Genomic DNA, 17,567 nt, shown 5'->3' with positions numbered 1-17,567 from the left:
GCTTTTTAGGATTTTACAAGTACTTAGAAAACTGACAGTCAGCTGAAATGTTTAATGCACATTTCCAAACCAAAGACAACTTATTGGTATATCTGGCGGATTCCTGTTCATTCGTCTAACTAACCTAAACATTAACATCCCCCATACATTACAAGTGTTCAAAAGCTTTCTCTGCTGAAGAAATTCATATCACTGAAATTTTGGAAACTGAACTGGCCATGATCTTGTCACGTAAGTCAAGCGCCTTTGGCATGGCTTGAGGCAACTGGATTTAGGAACAAGAGTACCTTATTCTGAAAGTTCTTATACAAGAGTTACTCTCTGAAGTCAGGTATTTGCATGCAACCAGACTGTCACCTTAAAAGCATATGGAGTTTATTTGAGCAAGGGAAGGGAATTCTGTCCACCCATCCAAAAGCTATATACATGACCTATTATATTAAAAAGCACTCACTACACCCACATCAAATACCATTTAGTATTGCTGGGGGTGAAACAATTTATTATAGGAAGCGAGCCACTGAAACTGCAGCAATACGCAAAATTGCTGTTTAAGCACAATAATTATGGTTGAATTAAAATGTATACATAGAAACCCAAGTTAAGGATAACAAAAAATTATTTTTCAGATACATACGGAGTAAAAGGAAGGCCCAGGGTAGAATAGGACCACTACTGAATGGGCAAAAGCAATTGGTGACAGACAGAGGGGACAAGGCTGAAATCCTCAATGAATTCTTTGCTTCAGTGCTCCAGACTAGTCTCACAATGGGATTGTAGAGAGGCAGCATCTGGGTGCCCGACTACCAAGCGTTGGCCCTGAGATGTTGCAGAGTCACTTGGAAGGACTGGATGCATTTAAGTTGGCAGGCCCGGATGAGCTCCATCCGAAGGTACTGAAGGCACTGGCTGATGTCATTGCACAGCCACTGGCAAGAATATTGGAGCACTTGTGGTGCAAGAGCCAGGTCCCGGAGGACTGGAAAAGGGCCAGTGTGGTCCCTATTTTCAAGAAGGGGAGGAAGGAGGATCCAGGCAACTATAGGCCAGTCAGTCTCACCTCCATCCTTGGCAAAGTCTTTGAAAAGGTTATTAAGGCTCATATATGTGAGAGCCCAGCAGGAAAAATTATGCTGAGGGGAAACCAGCACAGGTTCGTAGCAGGTAGATCATGCCTGACTAATCTGGTCTCTTTTTATGACCAGGTTACAAAACACCTGGACACAGGAGCAGGGGTTGACATCATTTACTTAGACTTCAGGAAGGCTTTTGAAATGGTATCCCACCCCGTACTGGTGGACAAGTTAAGAGGCGGTGACTTGGATGATTACACAGTCCAGTGGGTGGCAAATTGGCTAGAGGGTCGTACCTAGACAGTGGTGGATGGGTCAGTATCGACCTGGAAGAGAGTGGGCAGTGGGGTCCCGCAGGGATCGGTCCTTGAACCGATACTCTTCAATATCTTCATCAGTGACTTGGACGAGGGAGTGAAGTGTACTCTGTCCAAGTGTGCAGATGATACAAAACTGTGGGGAGAGGTGGACACACCGGAGGGCAGGGAACAACTACAGGCAGACCTGGACAAGTTGGACAAATGGGCAGAAAACAACAGAATGTGATTTAACAAGGAGAAATGCAAAGTGCTGCACCTGGGGAGGAAAAAAGTCCAGCACACCTACTGCCTAGGAAATGACCTGCTCGGTAACACAGAAGTGGAAAGGGATCTTTGAGTCCTAGTGGACTCCAAGATGAACGTGAGTCATCAGCGTGACGAAGTCATCAGAAAAGCTAACTGCACTTTATCATGCATCAGCAGCTGCATGACAACCAGAATCAAGGAGGTGATACTACCCCTCTATCGGACGCTGGTCAGACCACAGTTGGAATACTGCACGCAGTTTTGCGTGCCACACTTCAAGAGGGATGTGGATAACCTGGAGAGGGTCCATAGAAGGGCCGCTCGTATGGTTAAGGGCTTGCAGGCCAAGCCCTACGAGGAGAGACTAGAGCACCTGGACCTCTTCAGCCTCCGCAAGAGAAGGTTGAGAGGCAACCTTGTGGCTGCCTATAAATTCATCATGGGGGCACAGAAGGGAATTGGTGACGCCCTACTCAACAAGGCACTCCTGGGGGTCACAAGAAATAATGGCCATAAGCTAGCAGAGAGCAGATTTAGAGTGGACATTAGGAGGAACTTCTTCACAGTTAAGGTGGCCAAAATCTGGAATGGGCTCCCAAGGGAGGTGGTGTTTTCCCCTAGCCTTGGGGTCTTCAGGAGGAGACTGGATGGGCATCTGGCTGGGGTCATCTGAACCCAGCACTCTTTCCTGCCTATGCAGGGGGTTGGACTCGATGATCTATAGAGGTCTCTTCCAACCCTAACATCTATGAATCTAAGAAACCCATTTATGTTTTTAGACTACCTAACTTGTTTCCACTGTGCATAAAACCCAGGAGCAAATTCAATCTATAAAGTAGACAAAGTCCAGAAAATAATACAGCGTTAAGGACATTGCTAATTATTCCCCCAACAATTCATCAACCAAGATGTTATATCTTAAAGAGAGATGTCTGTACTAAGCAAAAAGACAGCATTCTGCATCTGTCACCAGCTGAAGGATCAGATTTACTGTAAATGTCTTGCTGTGTTCATTTTATGGATTGCAGTAAAAGCTTCGTCCCCTCTCCAACCTGACCAGGTCTATTCTGCTCACATACTGGAATGGACTGAAAGCTCCAGCACATGCAATTAAGAAAGCAGCCACTGTCCGAAACCAGCATAGTACTGACAAGGCTCATGAAATGCTCTTGAAATAGTCTGCTTGCTTGCTTTAGTAGAATTGAGCCAGACTGCTATAATCCAAAAATCATGCATGTAAAAACTATTCTCTCTCTTCGGGACCCATAATCAAAGCTTCTAACATTACACTGAAGTATTGGCTATTAACAGGACAAAGCAATAAACAATTTTAAGTTTAACATTCTGCAAACCATCATATGTTTATGGAACTTCCTACCAAACAATCTGCATTAGATTCAAAATGTGAAACCAATTTAAGTCCAGAAAAGTCACCTGAACTGTGTAAAAAGTCAATTCAGGAAAATGCTGCCTAAGACCACTGAAGATCTCAGAGAAATATACCCAGTTTTCACACTACTATGTCATAAACAGCTTGTAGTCTAACTGCCCTTGTCAATACAGCACAATGAAAGGAGATGGTTCTTAGGGCATTTGGCCATTAGAAAGCTTAGAGGAAAAGGAAAAACTCAGGTATATGTGGAGTGGGGATTCTTCAAGGATAAAGAGCAAAACAAAAGGCAAGTCAGGGTCAAGAAAAAAGACACAGGAATCAGGAGAGAAACACTTACAGAACACAGGTAGCAGGAAAAAAAAAAAAAGAATGAATATGCAGGTAAGAGCTTCCTCCAAAGGATGAATGCAAGTGCAGTGTGAGCAACTTAATCCCTTTTTGTTAGATAACAGTTTAGAGAAATCTGCCAATTTAGACTGTAGACTTTAATATTTACATCTTAAAGTTGGGAATAGCAAAGCTGCCATAGGCTCATCGCTTCCTGGGCTAGAGGAGTTTAAATCAGGTTATCCCAGTGTAGTGCACGTTATCTTTCCAAAATGTGGTAATAAATGTGTAAGAGGTGCATAACTTTGCTGTAAGTAGGAAGCTACTTACTTTAACAAATCTTCCCTGCATTGTTTCTGAGGTGCAAAGCAGGCAACAGCCCAAACTTTAATCTCAATGCCAGCATAGAACTGTTTCCCCCGCATGTCCCAAACACCCTGGTTTGGTGTAGCTACTGTTTTGTTCTAGGTAAAGACAAAAGCAAATTATAATAATGAAAAACAACATTCAGGCTGGTAAGGCAGCAAACAGTATTCTCAAAAGGCTTGTGTGTATTATAAACATTTAAGTTGCAATGCACTGATGGCATATTATAATTCTGATGAATTATAACAGGCAATTTTACAAGTCAGCTATAACTCACCCTGCCTCCATACTGCAGCATTGGTGCTGGCAATACTCTGCCTGTTAACTCTGTCATTTCATTATGGACAACAATACCAAACTCCTTCAGATATGGATCAGGTCCACCTACCATACTGTTACTCTTCACCTGGAAAGGAAAAGAACACACTCATAGCTATATTTAAAGTTTCAGGTGATTCTCTTTACTTGCATAATTAGTTCAGAGTGGTTCAAACCAGAACCCTTAAGATCAGTTTCTTGAACTTCCATAATTTGGGGTTATTCTACTTATTCATCAAGGGCAAAAAGTTGCATGATTTCTGCTGCCATGGTTCAGTGGAAGCTATTTGAGATAGCAAAGATGAAAATACTTTCTGTAGGGAAAAGCAAATATACAACTTGAAAATTTTTTATATATAAAACAAAAGTTCACGGGAAGACATTGCAAGATTTTTGGAAAATAGCTATAATAATTACTCACTAGTCTGCTGATCTCTTCCTGTCTGTCTGGGGCAGATCTGGCAGTTGCCTTTATCATGGTTGATGTTTGATTGTCTGTTAGTTTCTTAATACATCGCTGGCCTGCCACAATATTACATACCTGTATAGCAACAGAATTACAGATGGTATGTTACTGCTGAAATAAGAGGCATATGTGACAATACAACTGCAGTGAAGTTCCCAGACCCTTTACCTCAAGTGGTAAGTAAGTGTGTTTCTGTTCCTGTCCCACTTGGAGACAGGGAAGGTGAGGATATTTCAGCTGCAGACTGTACTTTTGCTTAAAATACTGAGCTACTGTACACTCCATAGCCTGTCCATTTTCTAACTGCAGAGGGAACCTATAAAAGATGCATATGTTTTCATTAAGCTTCACAAGAAAATGTTGATCTCTCCTTTTTTTTAAGTGATACAGAGCATGTATTCAGGGTGAAGGCCCCAAGATCACCCATTTTCAACAGTTATTAGTTCTATTTGATGTAAACTGTTAGATATAAAATGTTTTTATAAAAAGACAGAACTGAATTTATAACAGCCGTGTCAAAAAAAAAAAAGTGACTTTAGCTCAGGGGTGGGCAATTATTTTGGTTGGCAGACCATTTAACGAGTTATGGTGAGCTGCTGAAGGCTGCGCACATAAAATATTTCAGAAGATATCATTTTAACAAATTATAGATTAAAAAAAACATATTAAAAAAAAAAATCAAACATCTAACATAATATATTTTAATTTTACTTCAAAAAATATTTTTTGTCCCGATTTATGTTTTTTTGAGTAATGTATATAGAGGCGATTGCATAATAGCTCAAATAATGTCTTACTCTTGTATATTATGTGAGGAGGGTGCACATGTGTGTAGGGGCTGCCTGCATACTAGGTCCTGGGAGCTGGCCTGGGGTGGGGGGACAAGGGTGCTTTCTGTCTCCACTCCCCGATGCAGCCCACAGCTGCCTGCATGGCATTCTGCTTGGGGCCAAGCTCCGCATGCAGCCCTCACTGTGCTCCCAGCTGCACCAACCAAAGGCACTGCCCCAGCCCCAGCCCCAGCCCACACATACAGCTTCCTGGCGGGGCTGCTCTCACTGCTGCTGCAGCTGCCTGGGTACTGTTTGGCTCCCCACCACCTCCAGGGGCTCCTCCTCCTCCTGTCCCTGTTGCATCACTCCAGGCAGGAGGTAGGGGAAACCTGCAGCTGGGCGGCTCCAGCTCCCGATAACCTTGTACCCACTTGGCCACCCGCAGGTGGCTGCTCATCATGCTGGGTGGGCGCAAGGCAGTCTGGAGCTGAAGCCCCACATGCTGGGGCAGGAGCCACCAAACTGCAGCTTCCCCACACCCCTGGAGTGGCTCGGCAGGGACAGGAAGACGAGGAGTCACTGCTGAAAGCGGATGGGAGCCAAGCAGTACCCAGGCGGCTGCAGCATGCGGAAGCACTATGCATACAGACCGAAGCCAACAGTGGGCATGGGGCAGGTACGGGCAGGAACAGTGCATGAGCCATTCCAGGCAGGGTTCAGCCCCATTCGGAGCACTCCAGGGGCAGCTGAAGGCCGCAGACAATCAGCTAGTGGGCCAGATCCAACCTGCAGGCCACATTTTGCCCACCCCTGCTTTAAGCTAGACTTATTTAAAAGCCAGTGCACATCTTTAACAGTTAAATATGGTGGGAAAGTCAAGCTGCAGTCTGAGCCGACAGGCATTGTCCCAACTAGTTTAATGCATTCAGGAGTTACTTTAGAAGCTACATGAATATTTTAGCTCCTGAATCGGCTACCCTCATAAAAATGAATGCACTTCAGTTTTACTTTTACACTCTCTCTCACACATAGTTAAGATATCGTGTACGTACGTCTGATGGCTGGCTGGTCGCCTGGTAACATTGCAAACTCTGTATTTTCTCTTCATCTGACCACAGTGGGTCACCTCTACTTTTAGACCTGAGAGCCCAAGAAGAAAGACACCAGATGTCATCGAATTATTATAATAGAAGTCAATTTGAACTGCAAAAAAAAAAAGGCCAGAGTGACAAGGAAAAGGCCAGCTTCTTGGGTGCTCCCAGGCCATGAACTCTTTTGGTTAAGACAATGTAAACTGTTCACAGGGTTCCCAATATTTTGCAGAAGCAGCTTTAAATCCAATATTTACCTCTGATTTCTTTGGTAAACTTGACACGCTGGGAATCTGTAAGAGGTTTGGTTTGTTCATTGATGTTCTGAATATCCAAGACCTCACACATGAACTCAATGATAGGCTGAGCACGATAAAATGCAGTTGCTGATACTGAGATGAAATAAGGAAAAGAAAAAAAAAGAGGAGAGGATATTTAATTTTGATGAAAGGGGAAAACTCACTTAGGGATTAAATATGGAAGTTCTTGCATACCATCAATATTGAGCATCATGTTCCACATGGCAGGCCTGACAGACTGGTGGAATCCAAACCAAACCTCCCTACCCCCACCCAGAGGGTGGTAGTAACCTTCGGGAGGAGAGAAGAAGGAGCGACCCACAGGTGTGTATCTGATGAAACATGAAGAGTTAACACTTAAAAATCATTCCCTTCATTGTACTCCCTCAGCTTGTGAGGCGTTCATTAAAGTCCTGCTGAATGCAACAGGGATTCCAACGTTCCTTGTACACTCATTTCAATAGCGTTTAAAAATTAACTAAATGTTTCTATAGCATTCTACCAACAGTAATTAATAGATGTGCACTGATACATTGGTCCCACATCGGATCGGCACTGATATAAGGAAAATTATCAGCCAAAAAAAGCTGATTGCCAATACTGTCAATGTCACTGATAAGTGTCCCTATGCACGTGCGCAGCCACAGTGCAGCACACAAGAGCACAGCCTGCCAATGTCCAGCTGGTAAGTCTGTTATGGGGAAGGGGTCAGATAGAGGCCCTTGCAGTGAGGGAGGGAGTGGGGCTGGGATAGATGCTGCCCAGTCACGGTGGGGCGAGATGTGGGACGGAGCCGGGAGCAGCTCCCGCCTCTCCGTGCACCCCAGGAGGGCATGGGGGGGCGTGTGCCCCCAGATCTCCACGCATGGCAGGGCAGGCTGATGCTGCGGGCTGGGGCTGCACTGGGCTCTTCCCAGCAAAGGGATGGACCAGGCTGTGCACAAGGTGGGCAGCGACGCTGGGAGGGGGCTACGGCGAATTTTGGGGTGGCTGCAGCCCCCTGCCCCAGCACTGCTGCCTTCCATCCCAAGCACAGCCCAGCCCAACCCCCTGCCAGGAACAGTCCAGTACCATCCTGGCTCCAGCCCACAGCAGCAGCCCACCCTGCCCCATGCCTCCCATGATGTGCACAGCAGTAAGAGTCTCCCCCCCAACTTCCCAGACAAGCCACTCACAGCTGTCCTGTGCTCTGCCCTGGCTGGGCAGTGCCTGCCCCTGCCCCGCTCCTTCCCTTACCACAGGGGCCTTGATCTGCCCCCCCCACACCCCTTCCTTCCCCCAGCAAACAGACTTGCCAGCTGGACCAGGCTGCTCTCCAAGGTGCCGGTCCACATATCGGCAACTGGATCAGTACCAGCCGATAAGACCCCTTAAAAAAAACGGCCATTGGTATCGGCCCAAAAAACCTCTGTCGGTGCACCCCTGTTAATTAAAGCTAACATATGAAGCACATCTGAATTCTACAAATAAACAAGCTAGAAATGCCACTGAAAAAATCACCGTTGGAACCACAGACAAGATCCACAAGGCTTGTGTTCACATGACACTTACTCCTCTAATGCAAGTTTCTATCAAAAGGCAAAAAAAACACAACAGATCCCCTCAGAGTGGTGTAGTTTAGTTTGGAGCAGTGAACCATTGTACTAATTGTAACAAATGGGCACAATTAGGAAGAGCTCAATCAGTAGTACCCACCTCATAGAAGGAAGGTGTCGTGTAATTACATCAAGAGCCTGCACAGAGTCTTCAGGAACTTCATTCAAATGTCCAGCCAGAGCTTCCAAAAGCAGCTGAAGGCTGACCACTGACACCCACTGAATTGATACTTTAAATGTCTGGTCCTTCCCCTCACCTGGAAGCGTGACCTCCATATCCACCTGAATAACCAGAGCAAGATTAAGCACAAACTTATGATAACACAATGAGTACCTTAGCCCAAGGTTATGGTATATTATTCATCTTGTTCTCGTAGACTTGCTTTGAGTCTACAGAACAGGCATCTCAACCAGGATGTAATAATTTAAGGGACCTTTATAGTAAACAAACTTCACTGTATAAAAATGTAAAACTGCATGATTTAGTCCCTCCAGGACAGAGGCTCTGTTTATATCAGCCTAATTTTCACATACACGTTCATATGGTGAGATCCAAATCTTAAGCAATGATCAACATTTGTTTCTCACCCACAGTATCAGGAGTTGTAGGAAGCTGGCAACACAGCAGGGACTTCCTGACCTCCTACAGGTACTTGAGACTTCAAAGAACTGGACTTTCTTTGGAGCCAGTCAACACCACGCTTTCATCAATACAGGAAGAAAAGATCAAAAGATAACTTACAGATGTAAAGCACTTTCTGTAGAGACTCAGAGTGGTACCCAATAAGTATTTTAATTAGTCCACAGAGTGCACAGGACTCAGTTCTGCATCTGTATAATTTCTTATCTGACCCTCAGAGAGGACAGGAAACTGAATTCAGTTTCTCAAGACACTTGGCAGTACACAGGTTTTACTCAAATCAGGGCTTTTTTGGGATGCACTTCTGTTTGCCACATAGCTAAGAACTACTAAGACACCGTAAGAGTCTTTAGGTGCTGTTTAAATTAAAAAGTTGTAAATACAAGGCTCTCAGGAAGGTAATAATCTGAAAACATGTATTCTCATAAAGATCAACATTTAAAAGCAGCCCACCAATTGCCCTGGAAAACAGGTGAGAAACAAACAAGAAACACTGGAAATATCTGGTAACTACTGATCCATACACTTTATGCTCATGTTCCTTTTCCCTCTCATTCTCGTTTAACCATTTCCTTTGTTGCCATTTCCCACATCAGATACAAGCATCATTAAAAGATTTTTTTTTTTTTTAAATTAAAACCAGGAAAAAATCATGCAAGTCCATCACCCTGATCAGTTTGCTTGTATACATCACATGCCCGCTCCAACCTTAACCCCTGGTTTTAACATATTTTAGACCGGGGTCAGCAACATTTTTCGGCAGAGTGCCCCAAACTCCTGCAACCTTGACTTACAAGATGTTGGTGTGCCAGGGGTGGATGGCAGGGGAGCTGCAGGGGGTCTGATCCTTGCTGCGGCAGCATAGTCTTGGGCCTTTCCCTGCCAGCTTCCCCAAGGGATACATGCACCCATCACTGGCAATGGGCCAGGCTGGGCCTCCGCAGACCCTGGCACAGCTGGTTGCAGCCTCCCCAACACCTGTTGCAAGCAGCTTGGGCTCCATGGCTGGTACAAAGGGCCTGCCCAGACCCCAGGCCAGCTGCGGTGTGTCAAGTGAAATGGCTTCACATGCTCCCTCTGGTATGCATGCCAGGGACTGTCAACCCCTGCTTTAAACTATAAACTTCTCGGAATATTGATTATTTTCTAGCATCTTTGCCCAGTACCTAGAACACTGGAGCCCTAAAACCACTTGTTATTGCTACTATAATACAAGTATCAGACAAGTTAGTATTAAGGAACTATTCAATCTTACAAAATCCAATATTAAGAAAAAAAGCTTCCATTATAATCTGATCATTTAATGAAAACATTCCTTGCTCTGCATTCAATTTTTTCCAAGGAATATTGGCAGCCTAAAAAGTTTAAAACATTAAAAAAAAATTAAATTATTCTCTTTATCCAAACTGACAAATGGAAAAAGTAAAACAGTAATATTAGATGATTCAAAGGCCTTACTGCTTTAGTAAGTCACATTATTCACAACAAGGATACTTGAAAAATGATGACTTTGAACTTCAATGCCAAGTCTTGCTGTGTTAATTTAGCTGTTGCTAGAACATGCATGTGCCCTGGCAGCCATCACTTATGGGATGTTAGGACATGCCCAATAAACCCAGTCCCACCAGAACAGCACCCTTGCTGGCTACAACTGCTATGTAATTCAACAGCAAAGCATCCAACACTGCTGCCCTTTCTGTGGTTGTAACAACCTTTTAAGATCAAGGAAGTTCCTGTCATTAAATGCAATTTTGCTTTGCAGACTCAAGACCTCACTACATACTGAAATTCACCTTGAGGGTGTAAATCAAATATAAGAGCTAGGTCTTAGAGAGATCCAAGAGAAAACAGAATGCAATTCATAGAATACCCACCCACATCACTCCTACTGCCACTGAACATGGGTGTCTGAACCACGGTAACAAGTACAACAGAATCAGTATCTTAACACTGTATAGATCCCAGCCCACCTTATAAAGCCATGCAGCAGCCTCAGTACAGCAATGTCTTACTATTTCTGCAAAGATTTTTTTTTTTTATGATAGTACTTACCCTGTCCCGCCCAATTGGCAATGGGTGTGCAGTATACATATTCCTTTTTCCATCGTATCCCGGCTGCCGATCACCAAATATCTGCATCTTGAAGTGTCTCACCATAGTATCCACTACCTCTCTAAGGAGAAGAGACAATACTTAGTTTATTTGGAGAACAGGAAAAAAAAAAGTCAGCCATGTGCAAGCTCAATTATGGTAACTGACCATATCTGCATTCTCTTCTAATCGGCAGCCTACTAGAGACAAAAGCCCACCTAATGTGACATATATCCAGATTACTAGTATATCCATTACACCTGAACAGAGACTACGGAACTTACCTAGAGGAAATGTACACGCAGAACAGAGCATAAAACCATCCCAAGAATAAACAGCAGCTACCAAAATTCACTCTGCGTTAAATTAGAGATGGAGGGGGAAAAAATGCTAGCTGGTCAGATGATCTGCTGCCTGAAGGCCAAGGTAGGACCGCTCCCTATTTTGCAGAGCTTCCCACTCCTACAGTCCAATTGTAAAAGCTTCAATATAGCTTTCTTCAACAAAAATATTGCATCACAGGTATTGTGAAATTAAGCAACCACTACCTACATAGCATATTTAAGATGAAAAGCAGCTGAAGAAGTGCCAAAACAAAGTTTCTTTATGTTAGTGATTCTTAAAAGTCCTAAGAGGGCATTCCTACCTGTTTACTCTTCGGGGCCGCTTTTCCGGTTTGATATCCACATCATAATGATAAACATCAATTTTAGGGATCTGAACCTGAAAATGATTGGCTAAGAGGCGGATGGGTTTCCCAACAGTTCCCAGGCCGGGGCGACGGGGCGGCTGGAAGAGGCTTGCTGGAGGCCCTGTGGAAGTCAAAGAAATATAGTTGAGATGTACTTGCAAAGCAGTGGCCTCCTACCTGTGTACAGGACTGTGAGTGGACTGAAAAATCCTTGGGATGAGCTAAAGAGCACAGTCTGAAGTGGCTTAAACAGGTTGCAAATGAAAGTGCTCTGAGTGGCTCCATAGCTCTTTGAGAGCTCTAAATGATTTCCACAATGAGAAGAACAACATATGCCCAAAACATACACAGTTTAGTGCTGTAATTCATCCTCAAAGTCCTAGTGACAGTTACTTCAAGACTGTGATTTATTAAGTTACCAAAGTCCTACGTGGGATTCAATTTATATATATATACACACACACACACGTACATATATACACACACACACACGTACAATAGATATATGTACTCTGCCTGCTAGTTAGTCAACAGCAATGAAAGTTTATTTTACTGAATCCATTACAGGCTCTTATGCATTATGCTCAGAGTTAGGATTTCAGCAACTGCTATTCCTGGGCATGTTCAAGTAACATAGGCCCCATTTTTATTTGAAAACAGATCCAACTTGGAATTTGAGACTATTGTTATTTTAAAAAAGAAATGAGATGCGTGTATCTTTTTAGAAAGGACCAAATCGAAAATTAGCTTGTAATTTCCCTTACACTACATAAATAGTATATTTTTAATAGTAAAATCCTAGTCAGCCTGATGAAAACAAAAGCCGATTTCAAATTGCAAGACAAGGACTGAAATTAAGAACAAATAGTACTTTTCCTACAACCAAGATGTAATGGCACGGCAAGAAGGCAAAGCTTTGTGTTACAAGAAAATAGTCTCATAGGGTTGAAGTGTTGCCATAGCCATCACGGTCCAGAAAATGTACTAGGCAAGAGTTTTGTGTGGCATCTTTTCATGAGATATTTGTGCGATTAAAAAAAATAGTACCAATACACCTTTAACAAAACTGTTAACAGAACTGGTTAAAGTAACATTTTACATTATGAAGTGTTTAGAAAACATTTATTAAAATTATTTCTACCAAAAAAAAAAAAATAGCACAGGCTTAAAGAAAAGACACGCATAAGTACTAACTAGCCAATGTAATCTTTGCTAATATTCTCCAGGTGCTAAAGTAAAACTGAAATTATTATTAAAAAGGGAGGGGGGGAGGCATTTAATTTGAAAATCAGTTTTATATCATTCTTATTCTTTTTAAGCCAGTAACACCTGACCTGGAAGGAACTGAACAAATCTCTTTTTCAGTATATCCTGTTCATTTGACAGCACTTAGTGTAGTCATACAAAAAACAGAAAAGTTGGAAGGTAAAGCCACAAAAACGTTAGCTGGGACAGCTTAAGACAAACGTGTTATCAGTATTGGCTTTAAAGACTTTTTTTAACTGGATTTTACATAACAGCATCCTTTTCAGTCAAAAGACTGCAATACAGAAGTGCTAAATTAAACACAAAAAGGGTGGGGGGCAAAGGGAAGAAACAGAGGTGCAACCAAAAAGAGATTTGTAATCAAAACTCAATTCCAGATCCCACTGACATTTGATTTAGGGGCTCCCGAACCTTTACTAGAGCTACCAATGTAAATGACAGAACTGAGAGTATCAACGTCAGAACATTATGTACTAGTCATACTTAGAGGATGATGCACCAGGTATATATAGCCCATCTGATACATCCGTTCTCCCAAGTTGTACAGAGTAGCACGCTGGCTTCGTAGTAGACAGCTAACATGCTACACACCACAGGCATCATAGCTGTGTGAACACTGGTTTGCATTTAAAGACAGTGTGCAGTGCCACAGTTAAACTTAAGAAAAATTACTACTGCTATTTTAAAAGCGCAGTTATCTTGACAAGTGTGAATCACCAAGGGCAATCAAAGTTTGCTGTGCTTATTCGGATACTAGAGAGATGATCCATTAATCCTGTGCTAATTAGTCTGAAGTTGCGCAGCTTTTGTGGGCGCTGACCGGCTCAAAGAGATTAAATGACAACTATATTTACCCGTTTGCCTTCTTTGGTATCAACAAGTTTTGTTAAGAAATGACAATAAAATGTCTTTGAGTGAGCGCCAAAGCTGAGAATTAACAAATTAAATACCATTTCCTGGACAAAGTTAGGGCTTCGCTACAATTTGTATAACTCGTGACTGTAATTTGAATTTTGTCCATTCAGCTTCAGTAGGATCTATTTGTATCTGTATCACTTACACTGTTGCTTTAGCTTTCTTGCCATGTTGTCAACTGCAGTCCAACCAGCCCACTTACCACAGACAGGAAGCATTTCTACACAAATAGAAGAGGACTTATTTCTGAAGTAGGAAGGTAGTGACTTTATGTTGCAGCCCTATTAATAGACTGCAAACATTCAAAATAACACCTCCACCAACCCGCCTGCAAACAAACTCCCCTTATCTGGAATTGATGAGGATAGATTTGGTTTTCCAGAGAAGGCTGGCATTTCACCAAAAGTCAGAATTTGTAGATGTTTTGGTCTCCTGAGAATGCACATCTATTAGGGAAGATATTCTGGAACTAATGTATACACTTCCTCACCAAAGCGAAGACATTTATCTTGCACACATTTTAATACTTAACCGTAATTTCATGTAATATAATTTTCCAAATGGGGGGGGAGGGGAGGAAAATACATTTAGCTGCAAAGTCAATTGTTTTTTGGGTTAAAGCCCAGGCACTTTTTAAATTTATAGTCTGAAGCTTCTTTTCATAGTGGCCCAGCTTCAAAAATAGACAGTGTTTATTTATGCAATATATTTCCAATAAGCCTGTACAGCATGTACGCTAGTTTTCTGAAATCCAAAAGCCTGCTTCTGCTACCAAACTGTTCCTCTTCCACAGAGTGACAGTTCCTTGGCTAAGGACTCCGGATGGTCTCTGCTACAGATTCCAGTGCAGACCGAATGTCTAGATTGAGAGAAGTTTAGGGCTGGAAGGGACCTCGTCCAGCCCCACTGCTCTCGGCAGCAAAGACCACTGGGGTCACGTATCCCCAGCGAGGCATGCGTCTAGGCAAAGAGCCCCGGCAGTGGTTTGGGTGCCCCATAGCACAGGAAGCCATCCGGGTTCATGTGAATCTCCTCGTGAAGTTTAGCAACTCACTGAAGTTCCTCTTTAAAAAAAAAAAAAATGACGGCAGAGCATGGCTTAGCAACACTTGGGTCTGGTTTGGCACCTAACCCAGATGCAGACCCACGGGTGAGCAGCAACAAACCTGCACCCACCTCCCCCGGGTGCGTCACCGAACACGCCCACTGAAGCAGAGGGCCCTGCCACATGTTACATATATCATGCAGTTCGCTGGTGAACTGCACCACAAGTTTACACTGGCCACATGTGCAAAGTAACTATCACACATTTAACGGACAAATCACCTAGCCCAGCCACGCGTGCCATTACTGGATCATGCCATTCACTGGTTGACCGCGCAATACACCTAGCCCGGCCACGCGTGCCACGTCACGATTGTGTCATTTGCTGGTCGATGGTGCAATGGGCCTAGCCCGGCCACACGGGCCATGTCACGGCTGTGCCGCTTGCTACTTGAATGCACAAAAAACCATTACTGGCCACGGGTGCCACATCTGGATCACACTATCCGCTGGGTGACCACGCGATATACCCCGCCTTGCCACGCGTGTCACGTCACAAACGGCTGGACCTCACAATACACCTAGCTTGCCCGCCCGTGTCGCATCTCAAGCACGCCGCGCGCTGGGCAGCCGCCGATCCGCCCAGCCTGACCACACATGCCGTGTCCCCAAGTGCCGCTTGACCGCACGATGAACCCCACCGCGTCGTATCACAACCGACTGGGGAGCGGGACCGTGGCACCAGGCACCGCCAGCACCCCTGCGCCGCGAGCCCCGCGAGGGGCGAGTCTCCGGGGGCCGCACGGGCGCGCGCTTGCCCCTCAGCGCCCCGGCCGCACTCACCGGGTCCCAGCGCCTCCATGGCGGCGGCGGCGGCGGCGGCGGCGGCGGCAGCGGCAGCGGCGGAGGCGGAGGCGGCCTCTCCGCGCTCCCCCCCGGCCGCGGCCGCCCCGGGCCCCGCCGCCCCCGGCCCCGCCGCCGCCGCCGCCGCGTAGCGCTTGATCTCGGGAATATTGAGTCCGGGCGGGGCCGGGCCGGGCCGGGCCGGGCCGGGGGCAGCGGAACGGGTGCAGGCGGCGGCACCAGCGATCCCTGCCGCGGGGTCGAGCCGAGCCGGGCCGGGCCGGGCCGGAGCGCGCTCCCGAGGATGCCGCGGGAGCGCGCCGCGCGGGGCCGGAGTCGTGGCAGGCGCAGCAGGCGGAAGAGGCCGCTGGGGCGCGCGCGCGGGAGCCCCGCCCCTTTGGCCCCGCCCCCGCGCGGGCGCGCGCACGCTCGCCGTCACCTGAGTGGCGTCACGGGGGGGCGGGCCGCGTGCGTGCTTGCGCCGCGGGCCAGGCCCCGCCCCCCTGCCGGGCCCTTTAAACCCCCGGAGGGCGGGGCGGGGCGGAGCTGCTTCTGCGACACCCTTGAAAAGCGGGTCTCCGGCAGTGCTGGCCACACTGGTAGCTAGCCGCGACTGAAAATGGTTGATAATAATTAATAACTATATTAATGATAATTAATAATCAATTACTATAATAATTGATCGTTGTAATAATTACGGGTCCATAATGATGGTTAATAATTAATTGTAATGATGATGATAATAATGATGATCAATAATAAAATAGAGACGCTTGAGGAGGGTTGAGGGTCATTAGCACCTGTGGATCGAAGCATTAGGAAAGGACCAGGTAGATTATAATGAGCCTCGAAGTGTGCTGACTCCCTTAGTGCTGCCCCACTAGAAACGCTGCTGCTGTTGCCAGGTGGGTGGTTTTAAACTTTGGGCAGAGCAGGAATAAAAGGAGGGGCAAGTGCCCTAGCGCACGCCGTGGGGTCTGCTCCTGATCTCTGGTGTGAGATGGCGAGCCACGATTCTCAACCGGGCGCAGTGAGGTCTTTCTAAGGGTGCTGCCCACCCCATGTCGGCATCGTTAGGTGTGCCAATGCTAACACACCACTCACGAGATGAGATAAACCCAGAGATTTGAAATCGGAGTTCAGGCAGTCGAGGATGTTATGCCCTGCTGTGAGCTTCCTGAAGCCTTTAGTATGGAAGACTTGCTCTGGTATTTTTCGAGAGTCTAGAAGCGAATGAAAGCCAAGAGCTGGCGTTTTCCAAAGGGAGCCCGGAGCACAAGAAAGCTGAGGTCAAACCATTGGTCTGAAAGGTGACGTTTCATAGCACTTGCAGGACTGGCTAATGTTAGCTGTTAACTTCTGATATCGTCAGTCGTGCACATCCAGTCCTTTTGTGAACGTTGCTAAACTCTTGACCGGTGTCACGCGCTGCGGCCATGAGTTCCACAGCATGAAAAAATGTGTTTTCAATCTCTTACTGCTCCATTTGATCAGATGTCCCCTTTGTTCTCATATCAGAGAATAGCAGGTTTTCACTATCTGCCATTTTATGTACTTTTTATCTTAAGTGGCTCGTGTAAGTGTGTCGTATTCTATGTGCCGGGTGACTAGGTCACTGGGGAAGACCCAAGATCAAATCCTGTCTCTGAGTAATGCAGACTACAGTGTTTCAAACTACTTCACTCCTAATTTAAGCAGAGCAGAATGTCCTGCGCTGCACACCAGCATTGTAATTGCCCTGCTATGACATCTGCCTCTTCCATTTCTGATTAATGTTTTGGCTTCACTGAAACGTTCCATTTTGACAAAA

General features: G+C 45.3%; 1 protein-coding gene across 1 annotated transcript in view; it reads right to left on the bottom strand.

Moving 5' to 3' along the window:
• Positions 1-16,139, bottom strand: part of AGO4 (argonaute RISC component 4) — a 30,874-nt gene extending 14,735 nt beyond the window's left edge. Inside the window, exons 1-11 of the mRNA XM_090056911.1 lie at positions 15,758-16,139; positions 11,645-11,810; positions 10,960-11,080; positions 8,368-8,549; positions 6,868-7,004; positions 6,631-6,765; positions 6,335-6,422; positions 4,678-4,825; positions 4,465-4,584; positions 4,003-4,131; positions 3,690-3,823 (exon numbers count right to left, since the gene is read on the bottom strand). Coding sequence (XP_089913037.1) covers positions 3,690-3,823; positions 4,003-4,131; positions 4,465-4,584; positions 4,678-4,825; positions 6,335-6,422; positions 6,631-6,765; positions 6,868-7,004; positions 8,368-8,549; positions 10,960-11,080; positions 11,645-11,810; positions 15,758-15,776 — 1,379 coding nt within the window. The 5' untranslated portion in view covers positions 15,777-16,139. The remainder of the gene's footprint in view (positions 1-3,689; positions 3,824-4,002; positions 4,132-4,464; positions 4,585-4,677; positions 4,826-6,334; positions 6,423-6,630; positions 6,766-6,867; positions 7,005-8,367; positions 8,550-10,959; positions 11,081-11,644; positions 11,811-15,757) is intronic.
• Positions 16,140-17,567: the final 1,428 nt, after the last annotated feature.

The sequence above is a fragment of the Crocodylus siamensis genome, chromosome 7 (assembly GCF_052110815.1).
Source record: "Crocodylus siamensis isolate JL-2025a chromosome 7, ASM5211081v1, whole genome shotgun sequence".
NCBI classification, from domain to species: Eukaryota; Metazoa; Chordata; order Crocodylia; family Crocodylidae; genus Crocodylus; species Crocodylus siamensis.
Note: the sequence above shows the minus strand (reverse complement) of the source record. Positions and strands in the feature narration are given on the sequence as shown.